A 23,005-nucleotide genomic window follows, 5' to 3' on the forward strand; every position below is an offset into this window, starting at 1 on the left:
CAGCAAAGTCTTGATTCAGTGTGTGGAACCTGAAAGGCTAATTAAAATGATGGCAAGGAGGTTGGGAAGAATTATTACACCTGAAGAGAGTACCAATTACCTAACAGAAACTGCCCCTTCACCACCACCCTCCTCCCTCAACCCCCAAACACATAGATCAAGATGCTCAAACAACAGCTAAGCTTGTCTACTTCAATTTCAAAGTAAAGTAATTTGGACACTACAGGAATTAAATTCTGTTCCACCGAATTCTGCTGCCAAGGTAGCTTTGAATTTTTCTTTACCTGTTTATAAGGCAGGATAAACTGACTGAACTATCCATCAAAAGCACACTTACAGTAAGGTGACTACTACATAATTCCTCTAAGAAGGGCTAAACCATAAAGGCCTTCAAAGACCTCAGAGAAGGGGACACATGTACAGGTGTACACCTGACCGACAGCTTCTATCTCTGCTGGTCTAGCTGAGGTGATGCTCTTGTATGTTAACATGTAACAAGACCAAAAAGTTGTACCTTTGCTGCAGTCACTGATGGCCATCTCTTTCTTGTCCTAAAAGGAAATATAACATTAATATGTGTCACCCTAGTTCTGTCTTAATGGCCCAAAGGCTCAATGACAAAGCTGATCATTAATAATTGCTTATGGAGATACAGAATGCTCTTCAAAGAAATCACACAGAAACATGCAACTTACTTCCAAGCTAAAATTCAAATAGCTTCTTCCTACAGTATCTTTAAAGATTGCTGTCACTGATCTATTCAATTTGCAAGATGCTTTATGTCAGAAAGTTGACACTGAGAAAACTTTGTGATCAATAAGCAGGGCAAAAAACTACTACATGAATGACTAAATTACTAACCCTCCTCTTTGGCTATCTGACCCAAGTGACATCTTCCAGAGAGTAAACAGATGGTACATCTACAATAACACAGTGCAGCTTGACGTGCAGTCTGTTATAAACCTTAATTTACCCACCGAGGAAATGAATACACAACAACCCACCAAGTAGACACCTCACTGACTGAGCTTGCTGAATCAAGAAGCATGGCACAGGGGACAGACACTGATGTCAAAAAAACTAGATTCTAGTTCTAGCTCTGACACTAATCTGCTATTTAACACATCTATTTTTCTAGTTTTCTACAATACCACAGAAATGTTAGTTCAAATAAATGTTCAATACTTTCGTAATGGCTATGGTAGCAAATACTAAATATTTTGCAGAATATTTTAGAGCAATGTCTACCAAACTGAATTTTAAAATTTAATGAAAAACAGTTCCAGGATAAGGAGTGAAGGCTGAAAGGGTACAAGGTGTCTTTTTGGGGTCATGACAAAGTTCTGGAACCAGATGGTGATGGTTGCACAATTTATAAATCTATTTAATGGCACTAAATTACATGTTTTAAAAGGGTCAAAACGGTCAATTTTATATGTCAGGTGTCTTTTACCCACAATAAACACAGAAGGTTCCAGAGTGTTCTGGGAAACACTAACTACATTATATCTCTTCCAATGTTAATCATAGCAATTCATATATTAAAAGCTCTAAGAAGTACCATAGTAAAGAAATCTGTGTAACTTTGTATAAGCCAGTATTTCCCCAATATATTAGCTTTCTATAAATCTAAGACTCACAATTTCATATTTTCAAGTTTCTGAAATAGAAATGACTCTTTACAAGTTACGTGTTTATCTGTTTGATGTATTCTTTGTGCCCTTAGAACTGCTATAAGCTGCAGCGCATTTCATGAACAACCAGTCTCTGCAGATCAAGGAATTGTGGCCTTTATTGCAGAATCCTTTGCTTCAGGCCCAAAGTCTACTAACACCTTGGGGGACCCAGGCGCTGCCTGGTGCTAAGAGTGATAGTTTCCAAAGTGGGAGGTACAGGGGAAAATCGGAACTTCTTTACCATCCTTCCATAACTTATACCAATCTGTAGACATATATAAAGCAATGTACGTAATATATAAGGAGAGTAGTTTTAAAAAATTTACAGCCTACTCTCTTAGGGCGTTGTCTGCTCTTGTGCAGGCAGGCAGAGCTGAAACTCTGCCCTCACCCATCTGCATCCTCTCTCTCCAGACATGAAACGTAAAGCTTCACTAGGCACTCAGTCAGGGATGCTGAGCCTGCCAAATTGCCTTTCAGAAATTCTCCTTAGAGCAGTTAACCCAGCATCTCCATAAATAAACTCAGAATACAGCCCTTAATTGTTGCAATGCATGAATCCTGGACATGATCAAGTTTCTAACTTTTGAATCCTCTTAAAAATATAAAAGTGCAACTAAATCAACAAAACCACCACCCACCCACCCCACTAGCAAACCTATCCTTTGTAAAGATAAATAGTCACAGAGCAGCTCTCTCTTGCTCTCTCCTCAGACGTGACAAAGACCATACACTGCCCTCACTCAAGAACCGGCAGATTATGCCAGCCCAACCCTAGCAATACCAATAACTTGGCAACTGTGGAAACAAAGAATCCCCAATCCCAAGAGCCAGATGAGCAGGATGCTTTTTCTCTGACATTGCAGGTGCCCTTGATTCCACTTAGCAATGACAACTTCCAGTCTGAGAATGTGGCAAGATGTCTCCAAGAAGCAAAAGCAAAAGATGAGAATTTTCCACACTAAGTGTAAAAACCATTAGGTGTAAATTCTGATAGAATTTATTAATAGGTATTATTTTAAATGCACTTGTTTTATTTTCCCCTAATACATTAAGATGTTTGTTTATATACTCTAGAATTATTGCTTCTCCAATGCCACACGAATCATCCCCAAAATACTTCACTTTGGACACTGAATCCAGTAATAAAATGTACAAGTTCTGGTTTAAAAGAAAAAAACCAAAACGAAACAACTTTCTGTACATCTAAACCTCTAAATAAGCCCCCCCCCCCCAACCTGGTTATCCAGAGAGACTTTGGAGAGGCACTAGAGAATTTCAGGCAACATCAATGAGAAAGCTACGCAGATACTGAAACAAATAAACAGAAGACCACTTCATCCAATCCAGGGCCTGCTTTGTGGTTACGTAAAGGCATGTTAAATAACCTACCCTTTGCACTTTGACACAAGTAGCCATAGTTAAACAAGTATATTATTTTTTCCAAAACTCTCATCATTTCAATCCAGCAAAATATACTGGATTTTGGAAATAGGAAATCAGACAAATCAACCAGAAATCTAACTTTTAATACCAACATGGTACAAAACAAATATAACTGCACTTTTCTCTATTCTATGTTCACCCTGCTACACCAGGTTCTCAATCTTTTGGAAATGCAAACTGTTTCTGAACTTTCCCCAACAGCTATTTTGCATTTAAGGGTCCACACTTTGAACAGAAAAATCAGAATCTCAGGAAGAAGCACCTTGAAACCCAGAGTTTTAATCAGTCTTTCCCTGTGGTCTTCATCTAGAATCCCAGAGACCTAAAACAGGCCACTGTAGCCATTCCAGGCCATGCACTATTAAGGTCTTTGCTTCATTGACCTTCCCCCATTTGGTGGAAACTTCGCAAGCCTTTTTTCCGTAAGTGTTCACTCAGCCATTTTAATGAGGAACGTTAACAGTAATCTGACTCAAGTTTTTCAAAATACGTTCCTATCTTTCCTGTGCCCTTTCTATCAGGGAAATATATGGGCATGAAAAGGGAGGCACCAACGTTAAGGCCCTATGCTAGTCTTTGGAGAGAAGCTATCCTACAAAATCACTGCAAGTTCATGCGCTTCTTTAAAAAGAGAAGGTCAGTGTTACATACCTGTTTCATCCTTGCAGCAGCTCTATTTGAAAACAGAATAGACCTGTCTTTCTGGAAGCAGGATGGGCACATCTGAAGGGCTTGACTATAAGAACTTTCAGCGTCTATGTAATCTGAGGACGAGGTAAAAGGTGAGAGGTCATTACGATTTTGTCCTGGTACAACTGTATTCCACAGGATCTCAGAATACATAGCTTTCCAGTCAGAGGACAAAGGTCTCCAACAGAACGCTCTAAATGTTCACCTCCTATTGAGCTTATCAATTTAGTAAGGAGTCTTGAGAGGGGATTTGGAAACTGGAGAGACAAAAAAGACTGAAGTCTGGGATTAATGGCCTGGTTGATGAAAGATCTTAAAAGAGAAAATGGTGATAAATTTATATATTCACTGTCACACACAGAATGATGGTCAGGGTCCTAAAGGAAAACTGCTTATTCACATCTTTCTTAGGTTGGAAACAGTTAATATTAAAATACAAAGGATATGTTTTCAAAACTAGAACTGCTAGTTCTCTTAGAAAAGAACTGATTATTGATTAAACCAGGATATAAGAAAAAAAAATTAAACCTAAAATTAACTAGGGGAAATGTTACTCCTAGATTCTTTAAGCATCTACACTTTAAGATGTGATAAAGGCTATCATAAGATCAAACAGTTTTCCCAAATTATCAGAATGAGCCCGACTCATTCCTAAGTATATGGAGGAAACCCAGAAGGATGTGAAGTACTTCTCTGCTTACAGCATCCAAAGAAAAGGGCACATATAAGAACAGCCCAAGTACAAGCAGAATTCCTCCCTAGGCCCTGCTGGAACCCTCGAGCCGGTTTTATAGCACTATTGCAAAGTGAGGAATGGGGCCCTGGCTTTACAGCAATGCAGCCAAGAGCCTTTTAACATTCCAGGTTAGAGTTTTCCGAAGCCACAGCTGAAGAGTTTTTCCTCCCAACTTCTGGATTTATAGATAGTGGATTACAGAAAAGAAGAACTATGCCTGTGCCAAGAGACACATGGTAACTGGTCACTGTCAGCTGAGAACGATTTGAACCTGGTAAAAAGGAAAATTCCAAGAGCTGGGAGGTATGCTGTATTGTGAGTTTATTTGCTAGTTGTTCCCAAATGTTCTTTGGGGGTGTCTCCACAGACTCCACGAAAGAAAGAGGAGTCAAGATGTTTCAACAGTGCTGAAACAGTTCTCTTACCTCCTTTCTTAAACTGCTCATTGCCCTCTTCCTTCAGTTTAGTGCTCTCTTCTCTTCTTTTCTGAAGGAGATCAGAGAATGACATAATTTGTCACAATATTATTTTCAGGGAATGAAAAGGTCAGCTTTCTTTACATATCAGGCTATTTGATAGGCAGCAACATGACTTTTGAGAACTGGGTCAGTTCTATCTAAATCTCCAACAGATACAGAGAAAAACACATAACCATCTGGATCTAATGGCCAATGTTTTGATTGTGTTTAAAGAACAAACCCTAGCCTGGTCGGTGTGGCTCAGCTGGTTGAGCATCATCCCACGCACCAGGAGGTCGCCTGTTTGACTCCCAGTCAGGGCACATGCCTGGGTTGCGGGCTCAATCCCTACTAGGGGGCGCCCATTGATGTTTCTATCTCTCTTTCCCTATCCCTTCTTCTCTCTGAAATCAGTAAAAACATATTTCAATAAATAAAAAGCAAACAAACACAAACCCTATGTTTCCTACGTTTCTACCTTTTGCATGGAATGGTAATTCAGGTACCACTGGATTCCTAATTATGCAGATTGAAACTAAACAATATGCCCACTGGCACACACACACCACTGTAAACTCAAAATCTGGATCTACTGCTTGTTATCTGCATGATCTTGGACACTTTCAGATCTCTCTGAGTCTTATTTTCTTCATCTTAAAAATAAGGCTTTAATTCTTTTATGGATTAATGTGATAATGTACATAAAGCTCCTAATACAGTGCCTAGCAAATAAGGGCTCAATAAATGAGCTATGATTCTCCTGTAAAACAAGTAATCCAATACTTATTTAGCTACAGTTGTGGTTTGTGTCCTGAAGGAGACAAGGTATGCAGGCAGAGTGCATTATGAGGATGTGCTCACCTGCAGGGTCAGGGCAGCACGCTGTCAGCAGGTTAACACAGGAAATTTGAAGAGACCATGACAAACAAATCTCCCTTTTCTTAGCTTCTAACAACTCAGAAATCCACACAGATGGCCAAGCACCCATCAAACTCAAAGGCCAAATGAATGTTACTCTGCAGAGCAAAGACGACACATGCCAAATCTCTGCTTTCAGCCCTGAACATTGGTGGGCACAAGCAGAACCAGAAGTGGTCCGGCCTGCCGCCTTGTGACAGTGTTTTGTTATTTATTTAAAAACAAAAAAACAGAAACAGAATCTTCTTCATTCTTGAAGCTTCTGACTAAATACAAATTTCAAAGGGAGGAAATATACTTAGCAGTGTATTTCAAGCACAGGGGAAGCCTGGAGCCTAAACAACTGTTACTCTTAAGATTAGGAACCAAAGTAAAAATATTATGTCTCCAGAGATTTGTAAACATGCTGTTGGGTGCTTCCTGAATGCCTTATCGTTATACTCCAGATGAAACAGAACACTCGATGAATCTCAATAAAGAAACTAAAAGGTAGGTGTGAATTGACTCTCATTTTTATGGTATCTACTGTACGCCAGATGCACAGCAGATACAATGATAATTCATTTTAAGATACAACATATCTGAAGGAGGGCTATTCTAAGGGAGTAGAAAAAAAGAAAATGGGAGGTGGTAATGGGACTCAAATATAAGAAATGTGGCCACATTTACCCTGTACTACCTAGGAGGGAGGTGCTTGGATTATAATATTCTCTACTGTATTGCTTTGGACTTTTGGGTATAAGCAAAAAGACTACCTTAGGCAAAAAATGTTGAGGGGGCAGATTTACTGGAGAGACAGTGGGGGCTCACAGAGTCAATGAGAGGCTTAAAATATTAGCTTAGGAAACAGGCAGGAATCAAGGCAGTTCTGTTAAGTCAAGAAGCATGAAGATATTAAGTGTCTTTTAGTGGAAGAGTCTGGCCAAGATAAACTTGTAATAGCAGCAAATGAATCCCAACCATTTCCATTTCTTTGCCCCACCCAGATTCAAAGTCTTGATCACATGGAATGAGCCAAGGGTAGGTCACATGCCTTGGCTGTTAGAAAATGGACTGAGTGACATGGGGTACTGTCACTCAACAAGATTACAACTCAGAAAAATTCTTCCAAGTATGAAGGGGGTTGGATGCACAAGCCAAGAAAACCCCATAATAAATCTAGTTAAAAGGTATTTCAACCCCGAATAGCTAAAGCAACCTTGAGAAAGAAGAACAAAGCTGGAGAAATCACAATATTTGATTTCCAACTCTACCACGAAGCTCTAATAATGAAAAGAGTATGGTATTGGCATAAAAACAGACACATAGGTCAATGAACAGAGAAGAGCCCAAAAATAAACCCAGGCATATATGGTCAATTAATTTATGACAAAGGAACCAAGAATATACAATGGGGGAAGAACCATATCTTCAAAAAATGGTGCTAGGAAAACTGGACAGCCACATGCGAAAGAATGAAACTGGGCCACTATCTTACATCATACATAAAAATTAACTCAAAATGCACTCAAGATTTGAATGTTATACCTAACCCGATAGAACTAGAAGAAAAGAGGTAGTAAGCTCTTTAACAGAGGTCTTGGTGATTTTCTGAACCTGACATCAAAAGTATAGGCAACAAAAACCAAAATAAGTAAGTGGGTCTACTCAAACTAAAACGCTTCTGAACAGCAAAAGAGCCACCAAAAAAATGAAAAAGCAACCGAGTGAATGGGAGAAAATATCTGAAAATCATTTATCCAATAAGGAGTCGATATACAAAATGTATTTTTAAAAAACTCATACAATTTAACGGCAAAAATGCCAAAATCCAATTAAGAAATGGGCAGAGAACCTGAACAGACATTTTCCTAAGGAATACATACAGATGGCCAACAAATATATGAAAAGATGTACATCATTAGTTATTAGAGAAATGCAAATCAAAACCACAATGAGATATCACTTCACATCTTAAAATGGTTATTATCAAAAGGACAAATAACAAGTACTGGAGAGGATGCAGAGAAAAAGGAACTCTCTTACACTGCTGGTGGTGTAAACTGGTGGTGCAGCCACTATGGAAAACAGTACGAAAGTTTCTTAAAAAAAAAAATTCAGAATAGAACTACAATATGACCCAGTAAGTTTCCGGGTATCTGCCCCCAAAACTTGAAAACACTTAGAAAGATAATATGCGCCCTTATGTTCACTGCAATACTTACAATAGCTAAGACATAGACACAACCTAAGTGTCCATAGATGGATGACTGGATAAGGAAGATGTGGTACATATATGGTATATATATACAGTGGAAAACTACTCAACCATAAAAAAGATGAAACATTGCCATTTGCAACAACATAGATGGAACTTAAGAATATTATGCTAAGTGTTAAATAAGTCAGATGGAAAGACAAAAACTGCATAATTTCACTCATCTGTGGGATATAAAACAAAAAGCAACAAATGAGCAAACAAAACAAAAACAAACTCATATTTACAGACAATGGAATGATGGTTACCAGAGGAAAACAGGAGAGGGAAGGCAGAGTGAGTAAAGGGGGTCAAATATATGGCAAGGGAAGGAAACTAGACATTGGGGGTAAGCATGCAAAAGTATACAGATGTTGAATTATAACGTTGTACATCTGAAATGTAACATTTACATAATGTTATCAACCAATGTTATCCCAATAAATTTAATTTTAAAGTTACAAAACAACTTCAAGTAAGGTAAAAATAAAACCCTATAAATATTAGTGAGTTCATTTCCTTAATTTTAAATTCACACATACACACACACACACACACACACACACACAGACAGACACACCATGCATCACTGTCTAATAAAGTTCTAATAGTGAAATGAAAAGTTGGTTTCACATTAGAAAATGTATCAATGAAAGGCAACATGTTAATAAATTAAAAGTATATGATACCACAAATAAATTCATCACAGATCTTAAAGGTCTTTAGTATATATATATATATTTTTTTTCCCTCACCCGAGGACAAATTTCCATTTTCTGTTCAGATAGAGCGGGAGGGAGAGAGAGGAAGAGAGAGAGAGAGAAACATTGATGTGAAGGGACACATCGAGTGGCTGCCACTCGCACGACCAACCAGGGCCGGGGACAAACTGCAACCAAGGTACATGCCCTTAGCGGGAACCGAACCCGGGTCTCTCAGTACCGCAGGCCGACGCTCTAACCGCTGCGCCAAACCGGCCAGGGCTCTTTAGTATATTTTTAAAGTTATTTCAAAAACAAAAATTCTTTAGAGAAGGGCAACTCATCAAGTTAATAAATGTCCATCCTTTAAGAAATTTCAATCTTCTTTACTCTAATTTCAAGCCACTTTTTATCTAAATCTGTTCTCCAGTGCCAAGTCATCAGGAATGTTCTGACCACAGTTGAATCACTCAGTCTACCAGGTCAGGCTCTTGTGAAGTACATGTAAGTGCATGTGTGTCAAAAGAGTTTAATCATTCTTTAGTAACTTTAGAACATTAAGATCCCAATGGGCAGAGCCTAGATCCAAGGTATGCCCAGAAGGAATTACCAATTAAGGGCCAACCTGAGCAGCCAGCCCAAGAAAAGCTCATGTGTCTATTACTTGGACTAAAAGTTGAACTGGCAAAGAGAAGGGATCCAGAACATATTTTTAAGGCCAATTATTCTCAGGAAGGCATTTTATTTTTTCAGCTGATCAATCACAAATCGGTGACCCATGAAGCAGTCAATACTGTAAAGGAGCTACTGCTTCCACAGACTGTGTAAAGTGAGAATTAATGCAATTATCAATATCATGCTGAACATCTCCTTGGAAACAGGTAAAAATAGCACTCTGAAGAGAAAGCTGCACTATCTACCAGCTGTGCCAAGAGATTAACTTGATGCCAGTGCAAAGACTAGGGTTTATTCTGCTGCTGGAATATAGTCTTTCTCCAAAAGATGACACATATACTGTATAATGGTACTGGAATCCAAGGACAGATTTTATAGTGTATAAGTCTTACTTACCATGCTAAGTGCTGGGAGCAGTCACACATAAATGACTGCTGATATTCTGCAGCATTATCAGGTGCAAATTGGTCCCTGTTCAGGTCTAATGTGGTTAGGAGCCCTCTCATGGGCCTCAACAATGCCTTTTTACACATTCCAGAGAGGCCTCACAGGGAAACATCTGCTTTAGAATTCCATTTCCTTAACAATGGGAACCAAAGAACTTTACAGGGCTTGTTACCCCTCACTGCTCCCCAACACTGAAAACTCAGGGGAAATAGTGACATCATTCTGCATTGTAAAACCATCGAAGGAACTGTCAAGGAAAACCCCAAACAGACAATGCCCTTGATAAATGGAGTTTACTTCAACAGTTATTACCCCCAACTACAAACTTTTCAGCCTGGTATTCAAAGTTCAATATAACACACCAGTATAGCATTTCACTGCTTAAAATCTGTCACATACATTAACTCATTTACTTTTCAAGACAATTCTAAGAGGTGGGCCTGGAGGTATTTAACTATCCATTTTACAGGTAAGCAAATTAAGCAATTCAGAAATCTCTTGTCCTTTAACTTCTATTCCACCTACTCAACCTTATCTCCTAGACAGTCTGATTTCTTTGTTGTCTCTCAAAACTCACCATGTTTATTCTTCATTCCAATCTTTTGCTTACTCAAGCAATGCCCTTGTTTCTCTTCCATATCTCCCTCCCAACTGTCCAAACCAAATTTTCCTACTTTTAAAGTCTAACACAAACCTTATTTCCTCTCCAGGGCCACCTTTCACTTCCTTCCCACATGATCTTCCTTTGAATGCAGACTGTACATAATGTCTCTAATTTGGGAATTCATTTCTGCCTCAAAGGTTATTTTAAAAAAATCATAAGATAACAAAAGCACTGTGAAAAGTTTGAAATGGTACTTAATGCTAAAATAATTTCATGGGTTGTAAATTACTGCAAAGTCCTTAGACCTGGGCAAGAAGGGCCCCTATCAAGGCCTTCTTCTGACCATTCTTCCTCCCATGGGGCCCTGTTCAGACCATGCCTGTATCTCCCTAGCCCACTTCCGGGATCTGCACAGGCTTTTGCCTGGCTGTCCTCCTAAGGGTGGACTTTGCTGCAGATGTACATTACGTCCCAGGTACAATACTTTGTACTCTGCCCACCAGACCTTGAATCAGCCATTTCTCCAAGGAGTCATGGATCCTTTTAGTGGGGAATGGTATTTAGAAACCAAGACCTGGGTGCTAGCTAATATGCTCACTGTTACTAGGGAGTCACTGCTTTTAGGTCCTCTAAGCGAAGAAAACCAGAAAGCACATCTTGAAAAAAACAAACAAATCTCACCAGTCAACAAACACATAGAAGTGTAATCTTGTATGTATTCATACAAGTAAACACAACAAGATTCTTCCTCACATTCTCCCACAGTGAAAAACTCTGGTTCCCAATAACAGCAATATATTTACTCATTTGGTCTATTCTACAATAAACAAAAGTTTCAAACTTACTATATGAATAGTGAATCTACTAAGTAAAGTTCAAGATTTCACTGCAGTTCTGACTTTAGAATATATCCTACTACAGGTAGACAGCCAGAATACTAAGCGTGTAATTCCAGTGTCCAAAGTTACTAGAATTATTTTCTCTATGTAATCAATTTAATATAGTTATGTTAATATGCAATCAATTTGATATAGTTACATTAATTTGATTGTAATCCATTTAAAGGCTTAATTTTTCCTCATCCTGACTAATTTTAATAGTTGAATGTGTAAAATATTTACACAGTTAAAAACTCAACACAAGGTGGGACTTCTGATGTGAAAATGAGGTTGCCAAATCCTCTAACCTAAAAGCAACTATAAAATTGGACAAAATTATCAAAAACAACCAATCAAGTGCTTTAGAAATTGACTAACGGCTACAACAAAGTGAGCAATACTTTTTCATGAAAAACTACCAAACTTCAGGAGAAAACTATGGAAATCTGTGGCATACTTGCTAGGGACTGATCCCCTTCTATTTCCCATCATTCAACACGCTGGTTCTAACACAGCGAGGTAGGCTATGAATATCCAATTTCATGCTGGAGAAAGCTGATTCGATTCTAAGCAGGAGGAGGGAATAATCCATGCATGCCCAGTGGTGTTGTCAGTAATAAGTAGTAATGTGAGTGGCAAGCAAATGGGGAAGGTCAAGGGTTCTACTAATCGGCAGTCATAATCTTGGTTGGGCAAATGAGGGAACATGGACCAGACAGAAATGTAACAGGGAGATACAGGAATTGACAGTCATAGAGGCACTTGATAAGCTCTTCAAATAACCCGGGCTGACTGAAGGTGGTGTACATGCTTGGGAAAATGGGGAGGGCCGAAGCTATTCAAACATCTTTGTCCTATGAGGAGCCTGGGGGGGTGGGGCACATGGGGTTCCAGCAGGGGCAGACTTGAAAATTGCCTGAACTTGGAATACACTTCTAAATCCACACACAGACCCAATGATGACAAGTGGAAGCCTTATTGGTTTGAGGCATCTGAACATGATCTCAGATCAGTTATCAGCTGATCACCAAGCTGTGCACAAACAGGCGCAACCCCATGAAAGTCAGACTTAAACAAAACCCAACTGAGCAGAGCCATCATCAATGGCCACACACACCAGGGGAAATGAATTACATAGCTCAAGTCCAGGTAAATTACTAAACAAACACGTAGACAAACAGAAGAGTAACAATAAAAGTAAATGAAAGGAGGAGGTTGTCAGAGTCACAACAGTATTATCTAAAATGTCCGGTTTCAGCCCTGACTGGTTTGGCTCAGCAGTTAGAGCGTCGACCCGCAGACCAGAGAGTCCCGGGTTCAGTTCCTGCTAAGGGCACGTACCTCGGTTGCAGTTTGTCCCTGGCCCCGGTTGGGGTCGTATGGGTGGCAATCACTCGGTGTGTCTCTCTCACATCGATGTTTCTCTTTCCCTCTCGCTCTTTCTGAAGATAAACGCAAAGAAATAAAAAATAAAAATAATAAAATGTCTGGTTTCGCCCTGGCTAGAGCATCAGCCCGTGGACCAGAGAGGCCCAGGTTCGGTTCCCACGAAGGGCACGTACCTCGGTTGCAGTTTGTCCCTGGCCCCATTGGGATTGTGTGGGTGGTGGCCAGTCAATGCGTCTTTCTCACATCGATGTTTCTCTCTCTTCCTCCCTCTCCCCCTCCTGCTCTATCTGAAGATAAATGTAAAAAAAAAAAAAAAGGGTCCTTGGGTGAGGATTAAAAAAATAAAAAATGTCCAGTTTCACCCTGGCCGGTGGTTCAGTTAGTGGAAGCATCATCCTGTACATCAAAAGGTTGGGGTTTGATCCCCAGTCGAGGTGTGTACAGGAGTTAACCGATCTTTGTTTCTCTCTCAGATCGATGTTTCTTTCTCTCTCTTGCTCTCTCTCTGTCCCTTTCTCTCTCAAATCAATGAAAACATATCCTTGGGCGAGGATTTAAAAATGTCCAGTTTCAACAGAAAATTATAAGATATACAAAGAGAAAGAAAAGTTTGACTCACAAGTGAAAAAAAGCAGTCAATAGAAACATCTGAGTGTCTACAGATATTATATCTAGCAAATACTTGAAAGTACCCATAAATAAATATGTTCAAAGAACTAAAGGAAATTAAAGGCTTAATTGAGAGCATGATGACACATCTGAAAAACAGAGAACCATGATAAACAAACCAATTATTTAAAAAGAAAGCTGAAAAGTTCAATAACTGAAATGAAAAATTCATAGAGGGGCTCAACAGCAGACTGAATTGGCATGGGAAATAAGTAAACTTAAGGTTAGAGCAATAGATACCCAATCTGAAGAACTGCGAGCAGAAAAAAGATTCAGGAAAAAAAATAAGCAAAGGCCTCACAATATATGTGATGGGAGTCTTAGGAGAAGAGAAAGGGACAGAAAATTTAAAAGAAAGGGACAGAACAAATTTTTGAAGAGCAAGTACAGAACAAATATTTGAAGAAATAATGACTGAAAAAGCAATTTTGATGAATAATGTTAATCGAAAAATTCAAGAAGCCAGGCTGGTGTGGCTCAGGTTGGTTGAGCGTCTACCCATGCAACAGGAGGTCACAGTTCAATTCCCAGTCAGGGCACATGCCTGGGTTTTGGGCTCAAATCTCAGTACAGGGCATGCAGGAGGCAGCCAATTGATGTTTCTCTCCCATCAATGTTTCTATCTCCCTCTCCCTTCTTTTTTCTCTAAAATCAATAAAATCATTTAAAAAAATTCAAGAAGCTCAGTGGACCCAGTTACATATATATCTAGAGACACCAAAGTCAAACTCTTGAAAGATAAAGAGAAGGAGCAAGTCTAAATCTACTAAGAAACATCTTCTCAGGCAGAGGGGAACAATACAATGATTACATCTGATTTCTCACCAGAAAAAAATGGAGGCCAGAGGCAGTGTGATGACATATTCAAAACAATGAAAGGAAAAAAACTGTCAACCAAGAATTAGATACTTAGTAAAACCATACCTAAAATGAAGACAAAATAAAGATGTTCAGAAAAAAAGACAGAGAATAAACCTGCCTAACAAGACATACAGGAAGTCCTCTGGACTGAAAGGGAAATGATACCAGATGGTAAACTCAAATCTACATGAAGAAATGAAGAGTGTTAGAAACACTAAATACATAAGGCTCTATAAATGTACTATTTTCTCTTTTTTTATCCTTACCCGAGGACATTTTTTTTTTTTTTTTGCATTCATCTTCAGATAGAGCAAAAAGAAGGGAGAAAGAGAGAGAAACGTGGATGTGTGAGAGACACATTGGCTGGCTGCCATCCACACGACCCCAACCAGGACCGGGGACAAACTGCAATCAAGGTACGTGCCCTTATGGGAACTGAACCCGGGTCTCTCTGGACTGTGGGCTGACACTCTAACCGCTGAGCTAAACTGGCCAGGGCTATTTTCTCTTTTTTAAGAAACAAAATGATTATAATATAGTAATTATGACACTATATTGGTTAGATTTACAACATATATTGATGCAATATATATGACAATCAATGGTAGTACAAAGGAGGGGAGAAAATGAAGCTATATTGAAAAAAAGTTTCTTTCTTTTTTTTTTTTTTTAATCCTCCCCTGAGAATATGTTTACTGATTTTAGAGAGAGAGGCAGGGGGAGGGAGAGAGAAACATGGATGTGAGAGAGAAACACTGATTAGCTGCCTCCTGTATGGGCCCCATGTGGGGATCAAATCTGCAATGTAGGCATGTGCTCTGACCAGGACTCTAACTCGCAAACTTTCAGTACACAGGATGATGTTCCAATGAACTGAGCCACCTGACCAGGGCAAGTTTCTATCTTTTACTAGAATTACATAGTATTAAACTAGGTTGTAACAAGATGCATAATGTAATTCATCAGCAACCACTAAGAAAACTTAGCTAAGAAACATCTTGAAAATTAGAAATATTAAAATGGTACACTAAAAAAAAATCTAAAACAAAAGAAGGTATGAAAGTTAGAAACAGGTATAAAAAAGACATGAGACTTGTAGAAGACAAAATGGCTGATGTTAATTCAACCACATTAATAAACACGTTTAATATGAATGGACTAAACACCCCCAATTAAACCAGATTGCCAGGTTGGATTTAAGAAGATCAAACCACTGTATACTCGAAATTAATACAAAATAATACTGAAGGTAAATAAATAAGAAACTGAATCAAAACAAACAAACAAAAAGAAGATCCAACCATATGCAATGTATAAGACATACTTTAGCCCTGGCCGGTTTTGCTCAGTGGTTGGAGCATCGGCCCACAAACCAGAGAGTCCCGGGTTTGGTTCCCACTAAGGGCATGCACCACAGGTGGTTTGTCCTCAGCCCCGGTTGGGGTCGTGTGGGTGGCGACCACTCGATGTGTCTCACATCAATGTTTCTCTCTCTCTCTCTCCCTCCTGCTCTGTCTGAGGATAAATGCAAAAGTGTCCTCAGGTGAGGATAAAAAAAAAAAAGAAGACACACTTTAGATTCAAAGACACAAATAGGTTGAAAGTAAAGAATGGAAAAAACAAACCCTGTGCAAATAGCAACTATAAGAGAGGTGAGTGGTTGCCTTAGTCAGTTGAGGCGGCCATCACAAAATTACCATAGAATGGGCAGCTTATAACCAATAAACATTTATTGCTCACAGTTCTGGAGGCTGGAAAGTCCAAGATCAAGATGCTGGAAGATTCTGTCTGGTGAAGGCCGGCTTCCCAGTCTATAAGTCTTCTAGCTAGAACCTCACATGCCAGAATGGTCAAGGGAGCTCTCTTCAGCCTCTTATTAGGGCACTAACCACAATCACAAGCACTCCACCCTCATGACCTAATCACTTTCCAAAGGCTCCATCATCGCCTAATACTATGATTACACTGGTAGTTTTTAACATATAAATTTTGTCGGGGGGAGAGGGGCAATGAAAACATTCAGTCTACAGCAGTGCCTAAAGTAATATCAGACAAAACAGGCTTTATAACAATAAACATTACTAGAGGCAAAAAAGGAATATTTCATGATGATACTAGGGTCAATAAATCAGGAAAGCCTAATAGTTATAAATGTATATGCACCTAATAGCAGTTATATAATACACAAAGAAAAAAATGACAATTCAAAAGAGAAACAGACACTCCAACATCAATTGTTAACGATTTCAATACCCCACTATCAGAAATACACATGGAGAAATACACACATAACGACATACAGCTTAACACATTGTTGTTAAAATATAATCCACATAACTACTACTCAGAAAAAGAGAACAAGTTGTCAGAACTGCAGAAGCTTCCCATGTGCCCCTTCCAAATTCAAAACCCCCATTTCGCCCTAGCCGGTTTGGCTCAGCAGTTAGAGTGTCCGTCAGTCTGTGGTCCAGAGAGACCCGGGTTTGGTTCCCACAGAGGGCTCGTACCTTGGTTGCAGTTTGTCCCTGGCCCTGGTTGATCATGTGGGAGGCAGCCACTCAATGTGTCCCTTTCATGTCGATGTTTCTCTCTCTTCCTCTCTCTCCCTCCCACTCTATCTGAACAAAAAATAAAAAAATGTCCTCGGGTGAGGATAAAAACAAAACCTCCATTTCTCGTACCCTATACCCAACAGCCCCAGCCAAACACTCGATTCATTCTTCATAAATTAAGTTGAAGGATAATTTATGAATAATTGACTAAAGTTAGAATACTTCTAAAACACTGCAAAATTCACTTATGCTTGTCACCGTGGGGAAAAAGTGTTCAAAAATGACTTTTAAGAGATCTTAGAAGATCTAGACCCTAAAGGTATTTTGCAGTCTACAGTGTTGAATTTTGACTTAACAGCTATAACTAACACCTTCTGGTTCTTTTTATGTATTAGTCATCTAATCCTTACAACTTTATAAGGTAGGTAGTATTATCATCCCAAGTTAAATTATAGAGTTAGGACAGAGCTTTCTAACACAGGTGTGGAAATAAAATCCCAGGAAGTAACTGAGTAAGGCACAGAAACTGCTGTAAAAAAAGATAAGTACAGTTATATGCTTCACAGTCCTAAAGAAAGGTAATTTATTTTCCCAAGAATAATTTTCTTGGATCATAGGGTAAAAAAAGTCTGCATTACACAGGAAACTGTATTTTCTTCAAGATGAAAGAACTTTGCCCTGGCCAGTTTGGCTCAGCGGTTGAGCGTCAGCCTGTGGACCAGAGAGTCCCGGGTTCGGTTCCTGCTAGGGGCACATACCACACAAAAAAAGATGAAAGAACTTTGAAATATATAGTAGAAAACCATTCAACAGCACATTTCTCTACTTTTTAAACTATTCAATTCTCCAGTTATTTTAAAATTTCATCACCACTCAAATCCCTGAATGGTAATCCAATCTGAGTCTTAAATTAGGTTCTTTATTCTGATAAAGTGTCATTATAAAGTGAGTTAGACTTTAAATGATAATCTGACAAACAGGTAGAGGTTAGCATTTGGAAAAGGATACAAACTTGGTCTTAGTTGATACTAAAATTTAATTAGATTATTGAGGCAAAGATGATTTCAAATATGGTACTGGGACAACTTGGTCATTTAGAAAACGGTAAAATTAGAGCTTTATGTCACACCACACACAAGAATAAACTCCAAGTGGATTGGAAACCTAAATGTAAAAAGTTAAACCATACAAGTACCAGAAAAAAAAATATAGGTGAATTCCACTTTAACCTCAGTATGGGGAAATGGCTTTCTAACTATGACTCAAAACCTAGAAAACTCCAAGTGATACAACTTTAAATCTTGGCATAAACCTGGCAAAAATGTCAGAAGGTACTCTTCCATTCCTTTATCAATCACAAAACCACCACTCTCTACCAGATACTCTCAATGCAGTGGCTGCCTAGGGATATTCCCAATGTTTTAGGTCAGTGAATACAACAATAACACACTTGACTTGGAGCTTACAAGTGCATATGTCTTCTATTATTATTCAATAGTAAAAGCTCACATCAAGCCCTGGCCGGTTTGGCTCTGTGGTTAGAGCGCTGACCTGGAGACCAGTCTCGGGTTCGATTCCGGTCAAGGGCACATACCTCAGTTTTGGTTAAGTCCATGGCTCTGGTCAGGGTCATGTGGGAGGCAACCAGTTGATCCCCCCCACCCCACTCCCCGCCTCCACTGTCTGAAGATAAATGGAAAAAAATATCCTCAGGTGAGGATTTAAAAAAAAAAAGCTTGCCTCATATATATTTTAAAATCTTTAAATAATCCTGCAGTGAGCATGAATGTATTTAGACAACAGAGAGAAAGCCAAGAGGATCACATCAGCAATTTCCATACTGCAAAGCTACCAGCAGCTCTCTGCTGCCCCCTGCAGCTTTTTAAAGTAATTGCTACAAAAGAACTTTTTTTTTTTTTTGAAGAAATCATTATATTAGGTTTAATATATACTTTATTTAAAGTTTTTTTTTCTTTATTGATTTTAGAGAGAAACAGAAAGAAAGAAACACTGATGAGAGAGAACATCGATTGGCTGCCTCCTGCATGCCCCCCACTGGGGATCAAGCCCACAACCCAGGCACGTGCCCTGTCCAGGAAATGAACCAGCAACCTCCTGGTGCATGGGTCAATGATTAACCACTGAGCCACACTAGCCAGGCCTAATATACACTTTATTTTAAATGGACTATATTTGTGCTCTTTATTGCTTGGCTAGTCCTTTCAAGGAAGACTTCTTGTTATCTGCGTCAATGCCCAGTCTAATTCTTTAAAAAAAAAAAAATGCTCACCTGTCCATTTCACCAGTTCACGTGGTAGGCTAAGTCCATAGACATGCTTCTGGTCATAAGTAAATCTTAATAAAGTCTATAAAAATTTATTGTTTGATCTAAATCCTCTTCTTATTTTCAGGTATAATAAGTAACTTTAACAACATCTAAAACTGTATTCTTTAATGTAAATTACCTTCTTATTTTCAGATATTTTTGGCTGAATACACAGGACCTCTGTTAATATATCTCCTCTTTTTTTTTTTTTTAAGAAAATAAATTTTTTTTGTTGTTGTTGTTGTTGTTGTTTTATCCTCACCCGAGGACATTTTTCCATTTTTTGTTCAGGTAGAGTGGGAGGGAGAGAGAGGAACAGAGAGAGAGAGAGAGAAACATCAATGTGAAGGGACACATCGAGTGGCTGCCACCCGCACGACCGACCAGGGCCGGGGACAAACTGCAACCGAGGTACATGCCCTTAGCAGGAACCGAACCCGGGTCTCTCAGGACCGCAGGCCGATGCTCTAACCGCTGAACCAAACCGGCCAGGGCAAGAAAATAAATTTTTAAGCCAAGTACAGCCATCCAGAAATCAATCACATCTGGGTAAAAAGAAGGGTTAAAAAAAAAAATCTAACTTGTAAGACCAATTATTGGCCCTCATAGGAAAAATAACCATACTATTCATTCAACAGCTATTTAATGAAGAAAGACTATGTGCAAGGCCCCATGACTGTGGTTCTCAAACTTTTAGTGTGCTTAAGAATTACCCAGGGAACTACATCGAGGCCTAAGAACTCCACTGTGACAAGTAGCCCATAAAAGGTGATTCTCTTGCAGGATCAATACCACAATACAGTATATTCTATAGGTTCCAATACTATATGCATCTTTGTGTCATTAATGTTATAGCAATAATTCTCATCTCCACCAGATCTGTCCTTCACCTCAGCCAAGCCTTCCAGAAGCACGTATTTGCTTTGCAGCTAGTACATCTTAAACGTCAGCGAAAATCCCATTCCTCTGGGTTGTCATGTCTACAGTTAGGTTTTCACAAATAGTTAAGATTTGTTGCTGAAACACACACACACACACTGCTTTCCTTAATAAATTTTTCCTGGCCCTGGCCAGTTTGGCTCAGCGGTTAGAGCGTCGGCCTGCAGTCCAGAGGGACCTGGGTTCAGTTTCCGCTAAGGGCACATACGTCGGTTGCAGTTTGTCCCCGGCCCTGGTTGGTTGTGCGGGTGGCAGCCACTCGATGTGTCCCTTTCACGTCGATGTTTCTCTCTCTTTCTCTTCCTCTCTCTCCCTCCCACTCTATCTGAACCAAAAAAAAAAAATTTTTTTTCCTGTTTTTACCAAATCTCAACTGCTTTCCTTTTCCTTACTTATTCTTGGTTTATGAGTTCTGCACTCCTGAGCTTAGATTATCTTCTCAGCCACAGGGCAAATCAAGTCAGCTTGAACAACAGACTTTGGCTATTAAGAGTCTCACGTTCTACTGACTGAGCTAGCCGGGGACCTCAGACTTTGGCTATTGATACTTGATTCTGCCCAAAGAGAAACATATAGCAATATATAGATCTTATGATAGCACTTCTTTTCCAAATCCTCAAAGGAAGTTTTATGTGCTTTTGGTAAAAAGTTCATCTTGGTTGTTAAGATTCAATTTTTATTTATATTCTCAATAATGAAAATAACTTTTGATGCTGTTGATGAACACTCCATTAAAAATCCAAAAGGATGGGGTTCAGAGAACTGAGTTGATAAACACATGGAGATGCTAGGAGGGTTACACACCCAGGGTCATGGATGTTCCCCTTCCCACATAGCTTGCTTTGTGCATCACTTTCATCCAACTGTTCCTGAGTTACATCCTTTATAATAAACTAGTTATCTAGTAAGGAAATTGTTTTCCTGAGCCCTTGGTCAGCAACTGATCAAATCATGGGTCATCAATGATTAACTCAACCTCTATGCCCTCTCCCCTCTCAAGAGGTGAGGCTGAAAGCTCCAAAATGACAACCTGACCACATCCTTAGAGGCTTTCCAAAGGTCACCTTGTTAACATTAACTTAGGTGCGGTGGAAAGGGGTCTGTTATGAATAAAATACACCTTTATCTCTTACCACTTAAGAAATTCCAAGGGTTTTAGGTACTTTGTGCCAAGAACTAGACAAATACCAAATATATATTTCTTTATAAATCATATTATCACACCTGCTTAATTCACTTAACATTATACTGTGGGCATCTTTCCATGTCATTTCTAAGATTTAGCTCCTTTTTAATGACTTCATTGTACACTACTGCATAAATATGCCAAAAGTAATAAAGTAATACTTTCTATTTAATATTATTTCTGGATTTCCAAAATTATGATGCTGCAACACATCTTTCCATATACATATATGCATATTTCTAATAACATCCTTAAAAGAAATGACTAGAAGAGAATCAGAAGTTTAAAGCTGTGCTGTCCAGTATGGTACTCTCCAGTCACATGTGATGTGTGGTAGCCGATGGTCAGTGGCTACCGTACTGGACAGTATAAATAAAGAACATTTCTGTCATTGCAGAAGGTTCTATTGACAGTCCTGGTCTAAAGAAAAGTGCATATAAAATTTGATAGTTGTATCCCATAAAAATGTTGTGGCAATGTAAACTCCCAACAGGAGTTCCTATATCCTCTTATCAACATCAGATTAATGTTCTGATCTGATTGATGAGACATAATGTTTAATTTACATTATTAAAGTCTTTTCACATTTTTTTTTGCCATTTGTGCTTATTTTCATTGTTGTTGTTCAATTATTTGAATTTTGTACACTTTACGAGTCAAGTTTAAAGATATCCTGCTCCCAATGACCTATAAAATCTAAACATAATGCAGCAGAGAGATATTTCTTCAATTGTTTTGCTGGTTTCCTAATAATTTCACAGAACAGCATAAAAATAACTATCAGAGTATTCCACAATTAGCTAAAGGCAGTCTGCATTCTCATACATAGGTTGTTTTCTTACAATGGAGTTAATGGTTTACACTTCTATAAAATAATGACTATCACTGTAGCATATTATTTCTAGGAGATATTATTACAAACTTTCAAATTAAGCTATGAAAACATAGGGTGTAATATATAAAATATAAAATTCCAAGGGTTTTAACAATTTTAATCCTCACCCGAGGATATTTTTCCATTTTTTTGTACAGATAGAGTGGGAGGGAGAGAGAGCAAGGGAGAGAGAGAAACATCGACATGAAGGGACACATCGAGTGGCTGCCACCCGCACGACCAACCAGGGCTGGGGACAAACTGCAACCAAGTACGTGCCCTTAGCGGGAACCGAACCCGGGTCTCTCCAGACCGCAGGCCGACGCTCTAACCACTGAGCCAAACCGGCCAGGGCGGTTTTAACAATTTTAAAAGTGATTATATTTATATAAAAGTCCGGAACAGGAAAAACCAACCAATGGGATAGGAATCAGAACAGTGGTTCCCTGGGCTGGTGGGGTTGGGAGAAGGAACGGATGATCAAACACACAAAGGAAGTTTTTGGCATGATGGAAAGTTCTCTTTCTTGATAGGGTGAGTTACATACAGCTGTCAAAACCCAATAAATTGTACATTAGAACATCAACAGTTTCACTATATGTAAATTATATCTCAAATTTTAAAAGTTTATAAAAAGTATTGTGCTATTTAGAATATACAATTAATTGGTAATAAAAATAATTTTAAATACTTCTAGAATTTAAAATGTGATTTCCTGGCCAGAAGACACAAAAAAGTTTTGCA

The 23,005-nt window shown here is 38.9% G+C and overlaps 1 protein-coding gene across 4 annotated transcripts in view; it reads right to left on the minus strand.

The window, feature by feature from the left end:
- The window catches only part of TTC1 (tetratricopeptide repeat domain 1), a 47,059-nt gene that overhangs the window by 20,881 nt on the left and 3,173 nt on the right, over positions 1–23,005 (minus strand). For all 4 annotated transcript variants that reach the window (XR_004962008.1, XM_036281668.1, XM_036281667.1 and 1 more), the window contains exons 3-5: positions 4,974–5,034; positions 3,774–3,886; positions 515–551 (exon numbers count right to left, since the gene is read on the minus strand). Coding sequence is in view for 3 of the 4 variants with exons in the window: in XM_036281668.1 (XP_036137561.1) it covers positions 515–551; positions 3,774–3,886; positions 4,974–5,034 (211 nt within the window). In the remaining variant the exon portion in view is untranslated. The remainder of the gene's footprint in view (positions 1–514; positions 552–3,773; positions 3,887–4,973; positions 5,035–23,005) is intronic.

This window comes from Molossus molossus, unplaced genomic scaffold (genome assembly GCF_014108415.1).
Source record: "Molossus molossus isolate mMolMol1 unplaced genomic scaffold, mMolMol1.p scaffold_m16_p_4, whole genome shotgun sequence".
Classification (NCBI taxonomy): domain Eukaryota; kingdom Metazoa; phylum Chordata; class Mammalia; order Chiroptera; family Molossidae; genus Molossus; species Molossus molossus.